Raw genomic sequence first — 23143 nt, 5'->3', positions numbered from 1 at the left:
ACCAAATACAAATACAAATTTAAAAACCACCGCCGATCCTTCGAAATCAATCGGACTCCAACAAAACAATTAATTTTCGGCATTTTCAAACGCAATACATCCAAAATTCAGAAAATCGGTTCGGACGACTGACCTGCAAGCGATTCGGGGAGGCCTGGAAGCAGAGCTCGCGCATTTTAAATTCCGCTCCGCTCCTGGAATTTTTTAGATTTGAGTAGAAAATTTGGGAAGGAGAAGAATTTAATCGAGAGAGTGAAAATTCAATCTACTTCAGGATCAAACACTAAAGTACGAAACTTTACCTTTTCCCTTCTCAAATCTGACATCTTCGAGAGCTCCGACCTACTTTTGATGGTCGTATCTGAGTTCATTTGTGGGTGTCGGCGACTTGCAACGAAGGTGGATCCACGAAATGGAGGTTGGTTCGTGGGCAGGAGGAAAATTCCATATGGGTTCGTGTGGAGGTGCATCGGTGATTGTTGAACGGATTTAACTGAGATGATGAAGAGGAATAGGGTGAGCAGCGCTGGGGCTAGGTTGAGAGAAATGGGAGAGAGAAGTCTCTCGAATTTGAGAGAAATAAGAGAGAAACAGTGCTAGGGTTGTAGGAAATGAGCTCACAGAGTGAGAAAAGGAAAGGATGGGCGATTTGATGGATGGTTATCGACAGAGTCGGGAGAGAGAAAGAGGGAGAGAAAAGGCGGTGGCAATTTTGTAAATAAAGTGAAATTCGGCTCAAACACACGGACACAATTACCCCCTAACTTTTAAGAATTACCTTCCCAACCCAGCCCAGATCTGATGGTTTTTGTTGTAAATAGCGTGAAATCGAGGGGCAAACAATTGACTGTAGCCCAATGAACAGTCAATTGCTCCCTAGTTTTAGAATAGATAATTAGGGTTGTTTGGCCCGTTGGTTATCTGACACGTGGCAGTAGAATCCATATGGTCTAGGGTCCTGTAACGCTAGCAGAAGTGAGTTCGGGGGAAGCCGTGAAACTGTAGGTTACAACTACCAAGTACTTTTCGAAAACTAGGGCTCCTTCGAGGAGGAAGATTACACAACTCTTCATAGCAACACACACACACACTCGTCCTGGTACTCTTTTCACTCCCCTCCCCAAACCCCACCCCCCCCCCCCCCCACCCCCCCCCAAAAAAAAAAAAAAAAAAAAACTCTCTCCCCCCCAACTTCTTCATCTCCCTCTCTCTCTTAAAAGGTATGAGTGCTTCTGCTTCTGTTGATGTTTTGCTTGAATGGGTATACTGTTCTGACCTTGTTAGCTCGTGTTTTGTGCGTTTCGCAATGGAGGGAAAGTTGATTTAAGTTAATTCATTGAGCTTTTGTATTGGGTTGGGGTAATTTTGTTTGAGTTCATCCGTAACTGAGTTAATCTTTATTTTTTGTGTTTTTATTGATTTTTGAGAGAAATGTTGGAATTAAATGAAGAGAATGATTTTTCCATATCTTTTTTTTTACAAATGTTATGTATCTGTGTATGATTGGAACGAGATCAGATAAAAATTGTGCTGGACGTTAATTTCATTTATTTAATTTGTATTAATTTAGTTTTGTGAACTGACTAATTGTTGAGGTTTAGTGATCTTAGAGAGTGTTTTGAATCATTGCTTGGGCTGTCTTAAAATAGGGTTCAATAGACATATTTGAATGTTAGATGTTAATTCGAATTGCGGGAAGTGGTAAACAAAATTGATGAGCTAATACAAATTAGTGTTAGTACAAACTGAAATGTTGGAATTTCCCTCGTCTATTGGTTGTGCTTTAGAGTTTGGTTTCAGTTTCGGTAATTGACAATGACAGTTTGAAATGCGAGTTTTGTTGGAAGCCGTCTTTTTCATTTCTGGAATGTTATTGAAGAAAAACACTTAATATGAAGTTGTGGAGTATGCCTCATCTATAGATAGTTGAGAGGATTAGATTATGCTTTTAATCGGTTCTTAGAACTCATCTAAACCGTAAACAAGCTAATTTTTTCTGTTTATGAGAAATACTAAAAATATAGTTAAGGACTACCTGTATTTGATCAGTTTGAACGTCTTATGGTGGAGTGTACACCTTTATAGTATGTACAAATAAGAAACACGCTGCATTTTAGGTGCTGCAAGTGCTAATGAGGTTTTTATTTTTATGGTTTATTGGTTGCTACGTCACTATTTATTTATGCTACAGAGAACTAGTAGCAGACTTCTTGTTTAATTGCACGTTGAAATCCCTCTACCATATTTTTCTTTAGTCTTGCCTATTTGTACTTATTTGTTGTTCTTGGCTATTCAGAATGAATGACAATTATTCTTTTTTCAGTAGGCTCTGTTTATTTTAGTGAGAAGAAGTTAGCTGAATAAAAAAAATTTCTGATGCCTGTTTGAATATAAGAATTATGGAAATGGTTTTTAAGATCAATGTTTTAAAAGGCTCGCCTCAGGGCGCACCTAGGCGCCCTCTGAGGCTGGGCTTGAGGGTTGCCGTCTCTGTTTTGAGGGAGTGGGCGTAAGGCTTCGCCGGAGCCGCCTAGGAGGTGGAAGGCGCGCCTCAATGTTTTTTTTTTTTTTTTTTTTAACTCCCAAACCCAAATTTTGGGTAGGGTTTTAACTGCCTCATACCTCTTTCTTGCACTATCATCTCTCTGCCTTTTTTCCTGATTTTTATTTTTTATATAATGGATGTGTGTGTTGTCTGCATGCATTGTTATATGTGTGCTCATTGTGCTTTTCATCCTCTATTTTATATATATATAATATAATATATGTCTATATATGTGTGTGTATATATTTATAATATATGTGTGTGCTCAGGGTGAGTATTGGTTAATAATCTTTTTTTTTTTAATATAATATATGTGTACGCTCGGTATATATATTAAAAAATTTAGGTCCCGTGAGGCGAGCCTCACACCTCACGCCTAGGCCGGGCTATCCCTCGGAGGCCTTGCCCACGCCTCACACTTTTCTTTAGTAAAGTTATTCATTGAGGATTTAGTTTATTTGGTTTCTTTAGTAAAGTTATTCATTGAATTTTATCTGACCTTACCATTTGATCGCCATAGAGTTAGTTTGTGCTTACATTTCACCTGGTTTATGACAAATTAGGCTGATACAGATATGTCGTGTGATACTACGAAGGAAAATGCATCTGTAGTCGATTCATCTGTTACTGACTGGAAACAAGACATAGGCAATTCAGATGATCCAGGTAACAAGAGTGTGAGTTCGTTCTTTTTTTGATCATTTAACTTGATAAAATTTACTTTGTTTGATATAGAGTAGCTGTTTCAAATGAATTTAATCTATGCGTACTGTATCTGGTATTGTGGACGTAACCCAAGTTCAAAGAGTTAGTTGAATTAGTAGTTGTTGGCCTAATGCTACGTCGGAGATGGATGATGAGTATGGAAATTATCCCTGCGTAAATTTCCATGTATCTTCGTTTTGCATACTGAAAAGCTCTTAGTTCTTCTCTTTGTATAGATCATGACATTACAGTTTGGAGGTCTTATGCCTCCTAAATTTTGTAGGACACTTGATATTGCCCTCTTTTATTAATTTTTCTTACCATAACTTGCCACTGTTCTGATTGGAGATCACCCTAGGGTCAAACTTGAACGTGTTCCCCAGTGTGTATCAAAAACATTTCAAACTTCAATTGCATATGTTCTCCATCGCTCTAGGGTGGGTGGCAGTAAATGTCTGGCTTTTGCATTTCTCTGTCATTGGACATTCATATATGATAATAAAGTCTTCAGTAAGACAGTAACTAAGTTCTGTTTGGAATAGAGAATCTACACGTGTTGCCTAGGAATTGTTGTAAAACGTTTATGGTTTTACCGTTATAATCTCTAGTGTGATGGTTTTATATGTTTATACTTTATACTATATAGTTTCACATCAGTGGGTAAGTTTCCTCTCTTGAGGTTCTCATTGTTGCTCTGTAGTCATTGTTGGTGTTGAAAAAATTGGATATCTTCTTAATGAAATTTTGTTTCCTATAAACTAGAAAATGCGGGCATCTTTCCTCCTGCCTGATAGGTAATAGAGTTTTTGTGTTTTCATTGTTTTGACAGGGTTGCCAAGTTGTGGGGTGGTAATGGAAGTGTCTAATGCTGTTAACCCAAGTAGTGAGAGAATTGACTAACTCCTTGTGCAATTTTATTTCATTTATAAGCCAATTGAAGCTTTAGGGAAAATATGTAGTGGGTGGAAGCCCCACTTGCTTTGGATCTCAGGAACTTTGCAAATTGTGAACGAAGAATTTTGTTCAAGAACAGTTTGAAGCATGCCTTTTATATTTGTAATTACTGAAAATTTGTCTCTTTGTTGACAATGCTTTGCCCTAACCAATGTTTTGATGAGTGCATGCATAATCAAAGTAATTGCAGATTGTTTTTACAAACAAAAATAAATAAAAAAAATAAAAAATTTGGATCGCAGATTATAAGGATTTGGTTGACTGGCGATATGGAAAGCAATTATAGTTTAGAAGTGATTAATTAAAGTGCTATAATTGTGGGTTGGTGTCTTTTCAGAGCTAGTCCATTAGAGCAGTTTGATTTATAATTGTTGAATCTGCTATTCCTCACTTCGGTGCTTTTTTGCCTTCCCTAATCCTTGTTAAGTGCTGTCTTTTCTCAGAACTTTTTAAAATCAGATTAGTACTTTATTCATTTGCATCTCGTTAACTGTAAACTGGCCCATTTTTTCTCACAAGCAAGTATATGATTATCGATGTGTTGGATGCAAAGTGATTCAAGCTTTGTAGCTACAACTGAAGTTTCAGATCTCTGTTGTGAAACTGTTGCCTTAGAAGTTCTTTGGTGGAATGTACAAAATATGTGTTGCGCATGTACACTACTTTTACATTTGTGCATGTGTAGTAGATATACTCGGATAATCATACGTTTGTGTTTAATGCATTCAGGATATTTCCAGTTTATGGCCTGATGTTGGAAGTTGCACCTAATGATTTTCATGCTGGACCTCTTTGTAGATGTTTGGCACTGATATATTTTCATTTATGTATTTGCCTACACATAGTGTTTACAATTCTGCCGTCGTTATGTAATATGTTGTTCTTGGAAGATGTGAACTTGTAGTAGTATATAGGTTGGTAGTTTGAATTGTTATATCAGGTTTAGCTGAACTCTAGGAGTTTAATTTTAGTCTCCAAATATCATCATTCTAACCAAAAAATGACATTTTCCAATTAGTTAGATAGGCATTTTCAGTTTTCGTTTCTAACTTTGATGCGTGAATAATATGATGTTTTGTTGTCAGAGAGTTCAAGTCACAAAGTTAATGAGGGGGTTGATCCACCTAAATCAGAAGAAGTAGAGCATTCTCGTGATCAGGTCGGGAATTCCACCTCACAAAAAAAGAGTACAGTGCATGATACTAGATATTTCATCATTAAGAGTTTGAATCATCAAAATATCCAACTATCAATTGAGAAAGGAATTTGGGCTACTCAAGTCATGAATGAACCAATTTTGGAAGAAGCCTTTCATGTAAGATCGTCTATGTTTTAATGTTGTGTTTTTCCTTTCCAATCTAGATACTTTATAGGGTAGCATATGGTTGTGTTGCAGAACTCTGGTAAAGTAATTTTAATATTCAGTGTCAACATGAGTGGTGCCTTCCAAGGGTATGCTCAAATGATGTCTTCTGTTGGATGGAGACGAGACAATGTATGGAGTCAAGGAAGTAGTAGAAGTAATCCATGGGGCCGCAGTTTTAAGGTCGAATGGCTGCGGCTAAATGATCTTCCTTTCCAAAAGACTCTTCATCTCAAGAATCCATTGAATGAGTACAAACCCGTTAAAATTAGCAGAGACTGCCAGGTTTTTTTAATTATTAATATCAAGTGCTTTCTGATTTCCTTTTGTTGCATTACCTTCTTGGAAGAATGATCTAAAAGTTGACTTGATATTCTGTCTTATTTCAGGAGTTGTCTCCAGATGTTGGAGAAGCTCTTTGTGAGCTTCTTGATGGGACAGATGATGTGCACGGCTTACCGAACGGGTAATAATTTCTCAACACTGGCAGATGCATTCATTTATTTATTTATAAATCTGGTCATGAGCGTTTAGTTTCAATTTTATTGTGGAGCAGTATTCCCATGGATGATTTTCCTTCAAAAAGGCCTTGTATAGAGCCTCCATGTTCATTAGGGGAGGAAGAGTATAATGTGGGTCCCATGCATCTATTGTGGTCCCAGACACCCATGATGTATCCTTCGTTTCTTTACCAGCAGCAGGCTGAAGCAAATAGATATCATTTAGCAAATCAGAGATCTACTGGTATTATTCTTCCTGAAATTTGTCTGTCATTTTGTTGCATCTTGCATTAATGGATACCATTCTTATATACGAGTGGACAGGAATTTGTCATCTCAATTTGTTGTTTGGGGTTTGTCTGCAGAAAGTCGTCTAGATAGCGCTCTTCTGACTGAAGATGATTTTTTGGAAATGGTATTATTTCCAATTTTTTTCTCGACTTATCTTCTTTGTTTCACATTTCTTCATTTTATACCGAAGGGCTGTTTGAAATCTTCCTTGCAGATGTAGAGCTCTACATGAAAGGTTATCGATGACTCTTGTTGAAAATAATTTGAATCTAAACTTATGACTTCGTTGTTGTAGACTTGTAGTATATGTTAGAATTTATGGCTTTTTGCATCATCTTTTTTTTTTCTTGGTCAAAGGCTTTTGTAAAACATCTTAGGAAAGATGTTGAGGGTAAAAAATCTAACCAACATGACTTTGTCTTGATTTATTTTGGTTTAAATTGTCTGATAGTTCCCAATCATGTTTTCTACTCTCCCTCTCTCTCTCTCGCTCTCTCTCTCTCTCTCTCTCAAGAAAAGCTGAACTAATTTACCGTATCTTTGGTAAGAGTGATGTTGTTTTGCATGCTGAATGCTCTGTCAAGGAAAGTTCACATTGTACATTACTTTTTAAGCTTATTTCTGATGTTACTTTTTAAGCTTATTACTGATATTATAAAATCATTCTGTTTCTTAAGCAACGAAATTTCCGCTCTGATAATTTTCCTTTTCTTCTTAACCCAGTCTTATGAAGAATACCTGGAGGCCCAAAGCAGAAGCAGCAAGGAAGTATGTCTGCCTGTCAGTATACTATCTAAACTTGTAGTATAGCATATTTAAAATTTATTACCAGTTGATGCAGCTCACGATTTATGATTTTGAAAAGCTCTCGTAGCCAAAGTTGTATATTTCTGTTTTCTTGTTTTCAAGTTTACGTATTAAAGAGCAAATTTTTCATGGGAGTTACCGGTAGATTTAATAGCTCCATATGTGTTTAATGTTTTGATTTGAAACCTAGAAATCTATGAAACCCTATCAATTCATCATAGGAATTAACCTTATGTGTGGAGGGTTAGAGAGCAATACTCCTGGAGCCATGAACAGTGTCGGGATCAAAGATATTTGTCTTACCTCTAGGGTGGGATGGGTTTTTCATTTTTTTTGGTTTTGGGGGGGGGGGGGGGGGGGGGTGGGGGGCACATTTGAGGTGTCACCTTTTTCCAGGTCCAACTGGACTGTGTGGCATCGGTCAAACATTATGCTGCTTTGGGCTAATGCAAGTTAAAGTGGAATTAATGAGGGGTTAAAAGATTACCAAGCCAGAATGGATGCTTGTTCTCTGCTCTTATTGGTGTAAATGCTAGTTTATACAGGCAATTCCATAATCCATAATAAAATATCGTAAAATAAAACCTCAAACGACAAAATATTTGAACTTAAATTACAACCTGTTGTAAAATATAGATACTTTGTTTTCCGTGAAACAGATCTGGGCGAACACAGTAGAACATTCCCCTGTGCCGGAATTTTGACCTTACTGTCGAGTCCTTTTGTCCAGTTTAACTGCAGTCTCTCTAAAGTAACTCATATTTGGCAGGGTTCTAGATCAGAGGAATCATCAAGAAGTAGAATGCAGGAACATGATTCGTAAGTACAATTGTAATGCTTAAACAATGAACTAAAAGTTGAGTTTCAGGTTAATGCTTGTGTAGCTAGCTCATTGGCATATATCGTTCTGTGCAGAAACTCAAGCTATGGAAGCGACCGCAGCTGCTCAAGGAAAAGGCCTCATCATTCATCCCACGGGCAATCACAATACTGATGTAGCCAACCTCCCTTGGTCTTTTCGGATAATAGGTTTGTCATCTGACGGAGTTTTGCATTTCCATCGTGGCAAAACATCCAGTGAAGTCACCCTTGTGTCCTGTTGTATACATGTATACTGTTTTTTTCCCAGATGGGACTGTTCTTGGGGCTAGTTACTAAATTGTACAGTTATTGAATCGGCAACTGAGCCCCGACCATTGCTTCTCCATATTGACCTAGATTAGATGAATGAATGCTATCCATTCAACCGTGCAGTTTTTGACGGTCACCAATTTATCAGCCTAGTTTGTTCTGATGTAAAATTGTTTTTATCCATCGATGCCTGTATTCTGATTCTATATGTGCTTCACATAGAAGAAAATTCTTGTAGTTAAAATTTTTGTCGGGTTGGTCGGGCCCTCGGGTTTACTATGTTTTCAAGGAACTGTCTTGGAGAAGCAGGTGGTATTGCTTGTTTTCTGATTCGACGAGCCTACTCATAGTGTTTCTATGTGCACAAGGCAAGGGCTTGGCTTTGAGAACTGGGACGCTTAACTATGTCGATTTTTGGGCTGGTTCTATAGAATCCCGTACTGACGGGGAAATTTAAGAGTTTGTCATTAAACACACAACACACACAATGGCATGAATGCCAAAGGTCTCTATCTCCCCCTCTCATGGGGTTTCAAAAGCCGTATCCGCCTCCATATGGAGAGAGAGTGTACCGAAAATACGGGTTGATACACTTACAATATGATATGTGGTGTACCAACTCGTGTTCCAAGAACAGTAAGAAAAAAAACCCCCACTTACCTCTCAAACTCCCTCTGGCGTATGGTTTAGTGCATATAACTTTGGTATGTCTTTGAAAAAAGGGCAAAACGACTGTGAATACGGGGAGTCTTTAGTACAGGCGTTATATGGTTGGACTTGTAGGGTCATCCAATAAGAAGTTGCAATGAGTGAGGTTGGAACTTTTCTCCGTAATACCTTATAGTCTTAAGAAAAAACAACGCGTGTGAGAGTGGGCCTAAAGAAAAGGCTGTTGGCCACTGCCAGAACCTTTTCCCTTAACACGAATGAGTACGCAAGGTATGAGGATTAATCATTCTCATTTCTAACATGTATGCTTACTTGCATATAAAGAATCAAGAAATGAGTGGGCTGTATTACTAGTTATTTCATACTTGAATAACCAAGTATTAGATCGCCAAGAAAAGAATAATTTATTTCGTACCTGAACAAAAAAGTACAATTTCCTTTTTCTGACCAAACGGTACCTAAGGTACCGTTTGGTACGTGGGACGGGACGGAACAGAGTGGAACAAGGCGTTCCGTCCCACGTTTGGTGCGCCTAAAACGGGTGGAACGAGCTGTTCCACGGGACGAGTTTTGGGTGAATTTTCGTTCCACCTCACCCCCCCTGGAACGACTCGTTCCACATCCGTGGAACACAAAATTATAACCTCTCCGTCTCCTTCTTCTTCCTCCTTGTTTCCATCTGAGGGCATCTTTGCTCCCGCTCCGTTCCGTTCCGTCTTGTCCCGTCCCGTCCCGTCCCATTCCGTTCCGTCCCGTCCCATCTGCATACCAAACGATACCTAAAGTTACAAATCCACACTAGTAATCCCAATGTATTGTCAAATTTAACTACATATCATAGTGATAGGGGGAAAATGTAACTATCCACGACTTTAAGGACTATTTTGTCAAATTTTTAAAGATAATTGCTACTTGCACAAAATTAGTACATAGTGTAATTTACTTAGCTTTCGATCAGAGTAATTCTTTGAGGGGTTAAAAAACTTTACCTATGAACATTTCTTTAGCAATTATGGACATAATCCATGCAAATAAACTTGCAAATTATCGAGCAATGAAAAATTATTTTAATGAGGTTTGTCCTTAATTGTAAAATAAATTTACAACAAGTACTTTTTCTTAAGGCTATAAGTTGTGGCGGCAAATAAGTAAAAGGGTTTTGGATGCAAAGAAGCAAAGCAAAAATCCAATGGAGTGCTCGCACGACCACAAGGTCAGCAAAGAGGAGGTGATCGCCAAGCTCAAGGACGACGGAGACTTCGACAGGCTCCGCCGCAGCATCATCCTCAAGCTAAAAAACAATGTCCGTACCCTTCTCTCTCTCTCATCTTTCTTAGGGTAACGAATTTCGCTAGTTTCTGTATTTGTTTGTTTCTAAATTCTTATGATTATTCTCTACTTTCTGTATTTGTTTGTATCTAAATTCTTATGATTAGGGCTGCTGTTGCTGGGAATGCTGGAAAACAGATTTGTCTAAAATGCTTGTTAATAATTGTAAAAATCAAGCCTTTTTCTACTGATTTGGTTCTTTTTTTTTAAACTAATTTCCACTGAATTTTCTAATTAAATTCATTGAATTATTATGGGAACCTTGTATTTTACTCAATAATATTCGATTTGATTTTTAATTTAGCCAATGTTTGGACTTTTGGATTGGATTGGAGTAGATTGAAAGTATGTTTGGACGGTTGGAAATTATTTATTTGTAAGTTTTGAAAATTTGAACAAAATTTATGAGTGGGATTTCTGAAAGAGGGGCAATTAATCGCAGGAAGAATTGCGAGAAAATATTGCTTCTATTGTGAAGCAATCCGCCGTGCTTAATCGTGAAGGTGCTGAGAATATGAAACCCAGACAGCTTTCCGATGACATTTATCAGGAGGTTGGGTACGTAACTAATTTTTCGCCTTCTCTTGATGATTAAAATGCGACTGGTGACTGTGTAGGTTTATGTGGTGGTGGTTTTGTATCTCTTTGTTAAAATACTAATAGCATTTTACAATTAAATGATTAAATAAGGGTGATATTTAGCCTTCGGGACTTCTAAGCGGTAGTTACAAACTTTATTCAATCTCTCTTTGAATGGTTACCGTCAGAGGATTAGAAATGTAAAGTTATGTGGGAGCTGATAATGCTGGATTTTTTCCTTTGGTGTGCTTCCAATTGCTAGGGACCAAGTAATGAGCCACATATCTGATGGGTTGTGGGGTATAATCAGATCAAGTGATGGCATGAAAAGTGAAATAGCAGAAACTGTTCAATCCGTCTACAATAAATTGACTAACCCAAATGGGGAAGCTGAGGGTGAACCCTCCACTCGTGATGTTCCAGTTCAAAACGAAGTTGACAGTAATGGCTTAGTTGTTGCTGCCGCCAATGAAATTGATGATAAGTTGTCTGACAATGAGCCAAAAATACCACAGGGATTTTGTTTTTCTGGCAATTATCAGAAAAATGATAATGATGCGTTACAACTACCTCTACCTCATGTTAAAGGAGCCATTGAAGAATGGAAGGGAAGTTCACACCAGTTACAAGATAGGATGGATTCTGTTGATAACAGATTGGAACCTGGCATTTCTACAGATGTGGAGCACAAGCAGGCATGTGATGGTAGTGATGAGGACCCTGATGTGCCTCCTGGTTTTGGTTGATGAGTTTTCATGCATTTCAGTTTTTACCGTTACCATTTAAACATCAAATTCAGAGACAATGCAGTCGAGGATCAATCTATGGTAACTGCTTAATGAATCTTATTTTGAGTCCCTACAATGGGAAAGTTTCTCTGCAATTCCCTTGATAGAATGCGATACTGTTGACATTGTATTGCATGTGGGCATCTGGCTCCTGGGTATTTAGTGTATTCAAAAGTATTAGCTTCCTTAGATGTAGACCTGATGACTTGATGTGTGAGTTAACAGGAAATCTAATGTTTATCATTCTTGAGCAAGGATTCTTCTCATTTCCTATATGTATTCTTTGCTGACAGTGTTCAACATCTAGGTAAGGAGAGTCATCCCAGTGGAAGTTAAATTAGTAATTAGATTTCTATCAGCACTGTTTTACTGAAAAACTAACATAAAACCCAAGTTAGATGTGAGACAGCGCACTGGGTTTTGCGATTATTCTTTACCTTTTTTTCTTTGGCATCTATTTTTGCAGCTTTTGTCTCTTTCAACATCCTGTTTATTATTGTTAACTCTATTACTATATTACTTTTTTAATTGTTTTTTCGACTAGTAGCAGATCCAAGATTTCTCCATCTCTGTCCTAGACTTAAATTCTCTCAGTAGTCATCTGCTTTAAAATGTTGCCATGTTACTGAAGGAAACATAAGGAAATGAGTCGGTATATAAATGTTTGATCACACACAACTCCATAAAGTTTGATAACACAAGAAGTCACCATGTGACCACTGTACGATATGCATCCAATGGTCACTGTAATTTAATAGAAACCGGACTCCTACCAAGATATTTAGCAGAAACCCATACCCATGCTAGAAATCCTTGAGTGAATTCACCAGCTTTGCCTTTTGAACCAGTACGGATGAATGTCACTGGGAACTGACATCTTCTGGTTCACTTTTGCAAAGTTAAGTGTTTTTGGGCTTGACACTCACATATACTCCTTCTGGTGCATTAAGCTTGACTGCTTAAGATGAATATGCCTCACCAACATTTGTAAGAGTTCTCGTGAATGTCTGAGATGGTCCCAATGTGACAGAAAATGAAGGATAGTTCAGCTCTCCTTCAGGTATGCTCGATACCTTTGAGCACTGTATTTGTCTGTGCGCAATGATACTTCATCATCTTTGTAGCCCAAGCCACAAAGATAAGGGATATAATCATCTGGTTGAATATCATAAACTAATCCTGGATCATTTGCCTTTGATGGATTGACATGGCCAGCACCGGTGGCTAAAACATCTGCAGGCTTAAATGTTTCATCGAGAATAGGTTTGCCTTCCAAATTTAGAAGGTAAGCAGAAGTCATTATAGCAGATTTAATGGCAGCTGGTGACCAGTAAGGGTGAGAGCTCTTAAGCAAAGCAGCAATTCAACTGAGATGCGGACATGACATTAAAGTTCCAGAAATTATGTTGAATTGACTTTTGAGTTTGTGGTATTGTCAACAGGGAATGGCCATGCAGCAAGAATGCTCACATCTGGTCCAATAAAGTCTGGTTTCAGAATACCTGGGTTTGCTAGGTTAGGGCCTCTTGAAGAGAGGGAAGCAACAGCCGGAGTAGATGAGTCTCCGACTACAGTTCCTCTGAATAAGATTGTTGCTGCTGATGTTGCGCTCACATCTGTTGCGGGAAGAACATGAACATCAGCTGAAGTACTCACACCATCAGTTTCTTCATTCAAAAGAATCATGGCAGCCCTCCAGCGTTTTTCACCTCCTCTCCCTTAGCAATTCTTCCTATTCCTCCCCCTTGCTCACACAACTACCTTGCCTTTAACAAGGAGACCTTTCAGGTATCCTTGAGCGCACAGTGCAGAATCATTACCATTTATCCAGCATAAATAAGAGGCATTAATGTTGAAGGGAAATCTCTTGGCTCAATGGGAGATCACCATCAAATACTTCTTCATTTCCAAGCTTTGTTATGGCTACAATATGCCTGTCTATGGTGCTTGCTCCAACTGTTAGGATCCAGGGGGTTTCATTAGATATTGTGCTGTATGGGCCAGAATTTCCAGCTGCACAACTTACAAATATTCCTTTTTGGATTGCTGCAAATGAGCTGATTGCATTGCTGCCGCAAAAAATGGAACTGAATCTTCACCAAGGGAGATTGAGATCATGTCAACACCATCCTGAACAGTTCCTGCAGGTGCAGCTAGTATATTAGCCTCCGAAGCACCCCTTGTACATTGCTAGGTAGGCATGAGGTGCAATCCCACATTTGGCATGCCCTAGAACATCAGCATTCTGCCCAAAAGCACCAGAAGCTATGCTTGCTGTGTGTGTCCCATGTCCGTCTATATCAATCGGTGCCTCAGGCTTCTCTCCTTTCAGGGCCTCAGCTGCAATATTGAAAGTCCTTGCACCAATTAATTTGTTGTTGCAGTCTGATACGTTAAAGTCACACCTCCCTTTCCATTTAGTGGGTGGAGGTGGAATTCCTGCACCACTACATGAAGGATGGATGGGCTCAATTCCACCATCCAGCACTCCAATGATCACTCCCTTCCCAAAATTTGAATCCTTCCATATTCCGGTTTGTTGGTGCAGCCCCAAGAAGTTGGGTGTGTGTAGTTTTCCGATGAACTACTCTTTTAGGATGTGCTGCCACAAAGCCATCCATCTGGTGCATTGCTTTTACTTCGTCCTGAGTTAGTCTAGCAGCAAAACCACTAATCACTTCTTGGTACGAGTAGGCATGCGTGCTGTTTCATCTGCGCTTGCTGTAGTAACGGGCAGAAAAGATTAATGCCAGCTCTTCAGGTCTTCTGTTTGAGTGAAAATCTGCCCTCTGGTTTGTAAATTGCTTGGTTTAGTGGTTGCTGGTGAGAGCTCATTTTTCCGAGCGGTAACATAACAAAAACTAAGCATGAAAATGAGAGTAAGAAAGGGACAGCCATGGTGAACAAATCTCTACTGAATGAAGTCGTAAGGACAGTAGAAGATGCCTGTGTTTCTGTTATGAGTTGATAGTCTCAGGAAAGCATCATATATGGTTGATGGAAGCGAAGAATTGGCCGGCATTTTCACAGAAGCTTAGCAATATATCTGTTGGAGCTTTATGGTTTGGGTCCCTGTAAACTTTTTCCTATTCTTGCCTTATTATTGTCTTCTGTCCCACGGAGAACTTTATTTGGAGAACTTTATTTAGTGATTCTACTTTTCCCCAAGGTGGCAACACGGATCTGTGCAGGTTTTATTTTTACTTCAAGTGGTAATGCTTTGTTTGCATATCTTGCCAAGCTTGTTTAGTTCTATGCTACTACTGCATGTCTGACCAGTTCAAGGATTGACTGAATGAGTCCATTTTTCCTTACCTTTTATGTTGTGAACTGGACGGTTCTTAGACGTTGCTGTCTTTTTCTGTTTTGTTATATTTTGTCACTAGCATCAATCTCATAGATATTAGACATGCCAAATGCATTGCATTCAAAGTCATTTCTTGATGAATTACTGGTTTCTCTGCATCCTCAAAGTTACTGTAATTTCAGTGTTGTCTGGATTAGCTGGTCAAAGGGCTTGGTTCACTCTGATTGTAATTTAAAAAATGTACATTGCTGGTACCATATGTTGGTTTGACATAAAAGTTGACCAGTGTTTTAAAATGGGGTGCGCTTAGACAGCCATGGAGGCAGGGGCGATCATGAAATCACCTCTGCCCATCGGGAGGAGGCAAAAACTCGTTTAGATGTGGTCGAGGCACGCCTATTAGCGTCCTTTTTTCTTTTTTAAGTTGCATAATTCATAATTTTTGAGTTGCAGAGTTGGGATGCTGAGAGAAAAAGATGAAGTTGCAGAGCTAGGGTGGTCAGCTAAGAAGATGAAGAAGCCGAGGGGCTTTTTTTTTTTTTTTTTTTTTTTGGTTAAACGATTGATTTTGTTAGATTAGATGTTATATTAGCTACTGACAGGGTTTGGACTCATGCCGTCATGCAAGGGCTCAACACCTTTCCACCATTGTGGTAAAGGGCCACTTGTGAGGGTTTTCGTTTTTTTATTTTTGTTTTTTATACTTTTTTCTCTTTAAAACTTAAACCGATCTATTCCACTGACATTTATTACTCCACCATCTTTTTCTATTCCTATTTTTTTTTTATATTATTTTTTCCTCATATACAAAATAGATAAATAAGTATCTTTTTGTTTTTGTTTTTGTTTTTATTATTTTTTTAGAATAGATAAGCATTTTTTTCTGGACATTCATGACAACCCACGAAATAAAAATGATAAACATCTTTTTGTTTTTATTGTATTCTAACTTTATATGATTCTTTTCTTAAAAAGAACATTATATTATTCTCATTTCTCTTTTTTAAGACTACATATCCCACTCAAATTTTACTCTCATATACATATAAACAAGGATTAAAATATCAGTCGTGCAGATAATATCGGGCCTTCAATTTACTGATATTTCAAGGGATATATCGTTATCGTTTTAGGTATCGGGAAAAAATCAACAAAAATGACAAATATAGACATTGAAACACATAATTTTGGTCTAAAACTTTCAAAGATGTTATGTACATTATCAATGAATGTATTGAACAAATAAAACTCAAAATTTACTAATAATAAGATATACATATGATGAAATATAAGTGGTATGTAATGCGTGGTAACGAAAAGTTTTCTAATAAAATGTTTATTAGAATGAATAAACCATGCATAAATCCATAGTTTGTTTAAACATTAGATTACAATTTAGATAAGTGTCCAACTACATAAACGAAGAGCTCCTATGAGGTTCAAACAATGAGGAACAACCATCTAGATTCATACAATAGTCATACCAAGTCATGTAACCCGAGCAGTTTGTAAGCCATGTTTGAACATGGTGCACATATGTCTCTCTTGAGCTCCATATTGTCCTCCCATACATGGGATAGTTAGGATTAACCTAACTAGTAGGTTCATAGTATGTTTCATCATCTTGAGCTCCATAACTAGTTCCACTATAATCAGAGATGACATACCCATAGCCATCATAAGATTCATTTGACTTAGTACTAGGTCTAGTTCCTATGCTTATAGATCAAAAACTGATCGCCATGTCATCTTCAGATGGATTGATTGGTTGGCTTCTTTTCCCTGAGCATTGCTTCCCAATTGCGCCAATGCCTGGTCCAGCTTCTTTGCATCCATAATCCTCATCTTGGGTGGCATGAGTAAAATCAGCCTCGATAGTAAATGGGATATATTGTCTTCCTTCTTCATTACCTCCTGATCTAGCATTACTTCCTCCATCATTATCTGACGAATTAGATGAACTTTCCTTTCTACTAGTACTGGCATTGTCTCTCAAGGGACGTCTTTGACCTTGCCGAGTGCCAAACACATCCCTTTCAAATGATGAAGTATGTCCACTCCTAACATCTTCGGATATGACTCTATCAACATCAACTCCTTCTTGGGCAGAATGTTGTGTTATAACGGCATCATGGTTGCCTTGTTCATCATCCAAGTGAGCTGTCATAATCCATTGTTGAATTGGATTATTATCATCATCAGATGGTTGCCTTGCAATGTCACGAAGGTCTATGTAGTCATTTTCAGACACATGTGCATCATTTTCTTGCGGGTATTAAAGATATATTTGACCAGAAATTTAATATATGGATTTGTGTATTTCTTTCTCTTTAGATAAGACACGTATGTTCCCTCAATTCATTGTGCATAGATTCTTTATAGTAATAATTAATGGATACTCCAAAAAATCTTTTGAATTGGATATTGCCAAAAGCCTTCACACATATCTAATCACTGCCCACATACCTCCAAAAAATCTTTTGGGTTTCAATTTGCTTCAAAACTTTTGAATTTTTTTGGGTTTTGTTATAGGTATCGGGAAATATCGAGAATATCGGCAAAATATCGAAGATATCACACTTATCGAGGGATATATCGTCGATATAGGGGAAGATATGGCCTTACCCCCCCCAGTATTGGTATCGACAGTTGAAAATATCGATATATCGGTGTATCGACCGATATTTCAATCCTTGCATATAAATAGACACTTAAGATTCTAGGGCTTCGTTTGGTGAGTTGGATGTGATTGAGTTAGCAGGGACTTGTAAGACATGACTTGTAACCCATGTATAAGGATAGGTTAAATAACCGGCTTTATTGTGGATTCATAACCAATCATGTCTAGTACTGTTCTTCTCACAATTTGACATAACAAACAACGAACAGGACTCAAGTGTATTTAATTGATCACAACCTATCTCATCCAACCCACCAAACGGGATGTATGACTCTATTTGTTTGATTGTTGATTATTATTATTATTATTTTGAGCAAAATTGTTGATTAATTTGATTGCTTGGTTAAATTTGGTTTTGAGAGTTAAACTTGTTTGTGACTTGTACACTTTTAAATGACAATTAACATTTGTTTTATAAACATATATATATAGGGAAGTGTTATTGGCACTTCAAAAATCTCATTTTACACTCCTCACAAGTGTATTTTTCTTTCCTAATATAAAAAGTTTGGAGTGTAGAATGAGATTTTTGGAGTGCTAATAACAATTCCCTATATATATATATTTATTAAAATTATTTAGATCTTGTGAGGTGAAGGTTTTTTCCTAGACAGGTTATCCATGAAACCTCACCTTTCAAAATATTGAAGTTGACAGCATTCACAGACCTTGATCATTTTCTTTGAGCCAGGGCCCAGGGTATTTTATTATACATTTATGTACGTATTTTGTATATATTCTTACACAAATTGCCAACTATTACTTGGAATTATGCAGATGGGAATTTTCCATAGTGTACAATACTACACTTTGTGATTTTATAGTAGTCTCAATGTTAGGAACTCGTGTTGCATTCACAAAATAGTTAGATCATAATAAAACATATTTTACATATGCTATATATAATTGGGAGTTCTTAGTAGGGATCCCGTGTGGCAACAACAAAATAGGAATAATACCATCGTAGGGATCGTGTATTTACCATATAGGACTTCTTATATATTTTACTATTTCTCTCATTTTCTGCTCCAGATTATAGGGGTCCCATTCAGTAAATACATGATCCCTACGAGGATGCGGCACCATGTGTTGTGCCCACTGTATGTTTCTTGCATCCCAAGTACTGTCACCTGTTCAAGTAAATGCCACAGAGAACGTTGTTGTTTGCTTTGTCTCCGTGAATGCAACTGCAGTGGGCTCTACACAGATGTCAACTCCTTGTGGCGGAACAACCCTAACGTAGTAAAGTGAGAAAGCAGGGGTCAGTTCTTGTAAATGTCTTGAGGACTCGGACCAAACGTAACAGAAAACGAATGATAGACGACGTGCTGCTGGTATGCCTTTTGGACTCGAGTACTGTGTGCTCTGCTGTGTGGTCATGCCTATCTCACTGTCTGTAAGATTCAAATCACATAAGTGATTGACGTACTCATCAGGATTCAGGAAGGATGTCACAGATTTTTAGTCCATTATTTTCAACTTCTAAACTTCTAGCCTCTAGAGGGCGCATTCAGAATTTCTTGAAGGGGGTTCAAGGAGCATTGCTCAAGCAGGTTTTGGAGCTGGCCTCGAGTTGCTATATTTCTAAATTGAGGAAGAACAGCTTCTGAAACACAATTATCCAAGTGACCGGATCAGTTGCTCGGTTGGCTTCTCTGCACACGCTAGAGGTATGTACTATGTAAAACTTTGAAGACTTTACTTGAAGCGCCTTAATTTTTATTTTTTATTTTTTTATCATTATGCTAAGCGATCCCCAAATTTGTATATTGGTTAATGCTGCTAAATTATTAGTTCTATCCGGGAAAAAAAACACCGAAGAACTCTTGTCCGTCAGCTGATACAACTGCAAGCAATCTGCGAGTCCATTTACTTCCTTTATCAATTTCAATTATTGCTCAAACAGTATGTAAGCAATGATACAAAGGGTTTGTAAATTAAACATCAAATCTTGAATGACTAAAATGGCACCGCTGGAGTAGCACTTATTTTTTGGGTTCAATTCCTTCTATCGTTCTCTGCATTCTTGTGATATCTTTTCCTATGTGTCAAAGATCACAGAGATGGGGCTAGTAACAGAGTGCTTATCAGAAATCCATCTCAGATACCCCCGATCAAACAGTACACCATCCTTCCCAGCCCAGTCTTCCGCAATAAACTCCACACTGAATGTAATCTCCTGGTTAACCTCTGTGAATGTTAGCACCTCAGGATTCACACTCATGCCCATTTTATGTGGCACATTAAGATCCAGCTTGTAAGTTGAGCTAGCCGGCCCAACATTCTTCACCGTCCTTGTATAGTCCTGAGACTTAGACTCATCAGATGACCCTATTATAATAGAAAATGAAGGATAGTTTAGCTGTGCTTCTGGGATGGTTCCCACTTCCGAGCAGTTCACTGTTTGTTGGGTGACAACCTGTATCTGTTCGTTTGTGTAATTCAAACCGCACATATAAGGAATGTACTCCGCTGGATTTATGTCATAGATGAGCCCCGGGTCAATTGCGTTTGAAGGGTTAACATGGCCTGCACCAGTGGCAAAGATGTCTGCTGGTTGAAGTGTTTCATCAACTATGGGCTGTCCTCCAAGGTTATTTACTTCTGCCGTTGTCATGATTGCAGACTTAATGGCAGCCGGTGACCAGTCTGGGTGGGAACTCTTGAGCAAGGCTGCAATGCCACTTAAGTGAGGGCATGACATCGAAGTACCTGAAACCATGTTAAATGTTGCCTTAGGATTGGGAAGTGTGGCATTGTCCACAGAAACGGGCCATGCCGCTAGGATGCTAACACCAGGTCCAATGATGTCAGGCTTCAAAATTCCAGGGCTTGCAATGCTTGGTCCCCTTGATGAAAAGAAAGCAACTTGGGGAGCTAGAGGATCTCCAATGACAGTGCCTTTGAACAAGATTGTGGCTTGAGGTGTTGCAGTTGAGTTTATGTAGGCTTTGATCATCAACCCGGCAGCATAACTCACATGTGTCGCAGGAAGAACATGAGCGTCAGCTAAGACGGTGTAGCCACCATCCTCTAGGTTCGCCAAAATCATGGCAGCACCACCAGCTCTTTTCACTTCTTCCCCTTTGGCAACTCTTCCTCTTTCTCCCTCGCACAACACTATTTTCCCTTCAACATTTCCAAGGGACCCTGGAGCACATAAAGATAATGACTGGTCGCCGTTTGCACCTGGATAAACAAGAGGCAACAATGTTGAATTAAAATCTTTAGGCTGGTTCAAAGATACGCCATCAAATTCTCCGTGATTTCCAAGGAGCGCTGTTGCTCTTATGCTTCTGTCAATGGTGCTTGCTCCAACTGTGAGTATCCATGGGGCCTCATTGGATAAAGACTCGTAGTCAGGACCAGAATTTCCTGCTGCACAGCTGACAAAAATTCCCTTTTGAATTGCTGTGAATGCACCGACTGCAATTGCATCATCATAGAAGGGAAATGAAGCACCACCAAGTGAGAGCGAGAGGACGTCAACGCCATCTTCAACAGCAGTATCCATAGCAGCTAAAATGTCTGCATCAGAACAACCCGCCTCACCACAGACCTTGTACATTGCGACATGAGCATAAGGTGCCATACCAACTGCTGTGCCATTGGCCATTCCAAACGCATTGGCACCTTTCACAAAATTTCCTGCAGCTGTGCTGGATGTGTGGGTGCCATGGCCTTCATCGTCAACTGGAGGGCCTCCAGTAGATTGTCCGCTTTGGAAGTTTCGTGCACCGATAAGCTTGTTATTGCACACTGGTCCATTGAAGTCGCACTTGCCTTTCCATTTAGCTGGAGGAGGTGGTACTCCTTCGTCGCTAAACGAAGGATGATCAGGTCCAATCCCAGTATCCAACACTCCAATGATCACACCTGCACCGTAGTTTGCTCCTTTCCAGGCTCCCAATCCTTGCTGCAATCCCAAGAAGTTAGGACTGTGAGTAGTGTGCAAAGGCAGAATCCTCTCTGGACGAGCAGACACAAACCCTTCTTTGTTCTCCATCGCTCTTACTTCCTCTGCGGTCAGTTTTGCTGCAAATCCTGTGGCCACATTGCGGTATGTATGAACCATTCGTGGCTTCGTCACCTCGTTGGAGTCTGCAACTGTTTCGGGCAAAAATGTCTGGTACCAACTCTCCAAATCTTGATGAGATTTTGAAAAAAACTTACCTTGGACTGGCTTTTTCACCCAAACAAGGTAAGTTTGAGTATCAGCAGCTGCTGCTACCGATAAACAAAACAGGAAAATTAAGCCGAGCAGACATGCAATCTGCAGCAGCACTAGACGCTTTCTGTTCTCCATGTTTCGATGAAGAACTACTCCGAAGTGCGAGTGTTTTGTGTTAGTCTACCGTGCAGGAGCAACTATATATTGTAGATAACAATGGATCGAGCTGGAATGTGCCTGCATTTCTTGTACAGAAAATTGAAGAGAAGCCAAACGCTAGCTGCTGGGGAGCTGGAGTTTTGGAGTCGGTGTTTCGGAGTTAAAACCAGACTTAGTAATGCTCGCTAATTTATTCGTTTATACCGAAGCAGTCGATAAGCCTTATGTTATACTGAAATCTTATAAAATGAATGTCAGGCCTAATATGGAGCCTATTGACTGGGACGGCCTAAAATATTACAGTCGAACTTTATTTTTAGAGTCATGCACCAGTCATACCATCATCATTGCCATGCAATCAAGTAAATAGACAAACAAAATATTTTCAATGAATGATGTTAGGGTGACCAAATTTAGTAGATCATATGCAAACCACTTTTGTAATAAAGTTAATGTCTACTGTAACATGTGTGTCATACTTCAGTTAAAGAAGTGGCTCACATGTGGTCAACCAAATGTGGCCTCATTAATATTTCTTTTTCAATAATGTTAGGAATTTGGCCCGTCACTGTTAGTGTCCTATTTTGTTTAGGATTGTATTTGGAAAACTAAAGGTCCATAGGTTCTTGTCCTCAAAGATTTAGGAAAGAATTAAGTTTCCTTGTATAATTTAGATTAGGAATCCTAGAAATCTAATTGGAATATAAAACTTAATTAGAAAGTAGACGTGTAAACCATGAGAAAAATTTATGTGGAGCTTTCCTTGCCAGTGGATTTTGTTGAGTGGCACTGCAATTCAATAAAAATTTGTCATGTGGCAAGCCTTAAATATTATCTTATATCATTTTTTTATATTTAAAATGTTTATAATTATTTTATAATTATTTTTTCTACTCATTATTATTATTATTATTATTTTCATTCCATGATAGATGGAGAAGATGGTTTAATTTTGTTCCCATATTCTTACGAAGGAAGGTAAGGCACAGAGTGGGGAAGAAGATGGTAGAGAAAATTTGGGAAGATTGAGGAGACAGAGGAGATCAAGGGCAAAATGAATGATTAAATTAATTTTATGGTGTATATTAATTAGTAGAAAAATAATTATGCGAGTTTTTTTTTTTTTTACAAATAATTATGAGAGTTTTATATATAAAAAGAATGA

The 23143-nt window shown here is 38.5% G+C and overlaps 3 protein-coding genes and 1 pseudogene across 5 annotated transcripts; 2 read left to right on the top strand and 2 right to left on the bottom strand.

Annotated features, from left to right (window-relative positions):
• The first annotated feature begins 1158 nt into the window (after nt 1-1158).
• Nucleotides 1159-8479, top strand: LOC137710742 (uncharacterized). 3 transcript variants are annotated; one of them, XM_068449854.1, is made up of 11 exons: nt 1159-1220; nt 3109-3211; nt 4080-4133; nt 5290-5519; nt 5601-5852; nt 5957-6033; nt 6124-6311; nt 6433-6482; nt 7082-7126; nt 7935-7984; nt 8081-8479. In XM_068449854.1, the coding sequence occupies exons 2-11, from the start codon at nt 3121-3123 to the stop codon at nt 8157-8159; spliced, it is 1116 nt and encodes a 371-aa protein (XP_068305955.1). In that variant the 5' UTR covers nt 1159-1220; nt 3109-3120; the 3' UTR covers nt 8160-8479. The 3 variants fall into 3 exon arrangements, with proteins under 3 accessions (XP_068305955.1, XP_068305954.1, XP_068305956.1); XM_068449853.1 differs by having other exon boundaries at nt 7082-7138; XM_068449855.1 differs by lacking the exon at nt 4080-4133 and having other exon boundaries at nt 7082-7138.
• Nucleotides 8480-9879: 1400 nt separating this feature from the next.
• On the top strand, nt 9880-11915 carry LOC137711127 (uncharacterized). Its single transcript, XM_068450333.1, has 3 exons — nt 9880-10268; nt 10737-10852; nt 11136-11915. The coding sequence occupies exons 1-3, from the start codon at nt 10155-10157 to the stop codon at nt 11617-11619; spliced, it is 714 nt and encodes a 237-aa protein (XP_068306434.1). The 5' UTR covers nt 9880-10154; the 3' UTR covers nt 11620-11915.
• A 134-nt stretch (nt 11916-12049) lies between these two features.
• Nucleotides 12050-15041, bottom strand: LOC137711126 (subtilisin-like protease 4; annotated as a pseudogene).
• A 4603-nt stretch (nt 15042-19644) lies between these two features.
• On the bottom strand, nt 19645-21954 carry LOC137709687 (subtilisin-like protease 3). The gene has a single exon (XM_068448673.1). The coding sequence runs from the start codon at nt 21952-21954 to the stop codon at nt 19690-19692; it is 2265 nt and encodes a 754-aa protein (XP_068304774.1). The 3' UTR covers nt 19645-19689.
• Nucleotides 21955-23143: the final 1189 nt, after the last annotated feature.

The sequence above is a fragment of the Pyrus communis genome, chromosome 12 (assembly GCF_963583255.1).
Source record: "Pyrus communis chromosome 12, drPyrComm1.1, whole genome shotgun sequence".
Classification (NCBI taxonomy): domain Eukaryota; kingdom Viridiplantae; phylum Streptophyta; class Magnoliopsida; order Rosales; family Rosaceae; genus Pyrus; species Pyrus communis.
Note: the sequence above shows the minus strand (reverse complement) of the source record. Positions and strands in the feature narration are given on the sequence as shown.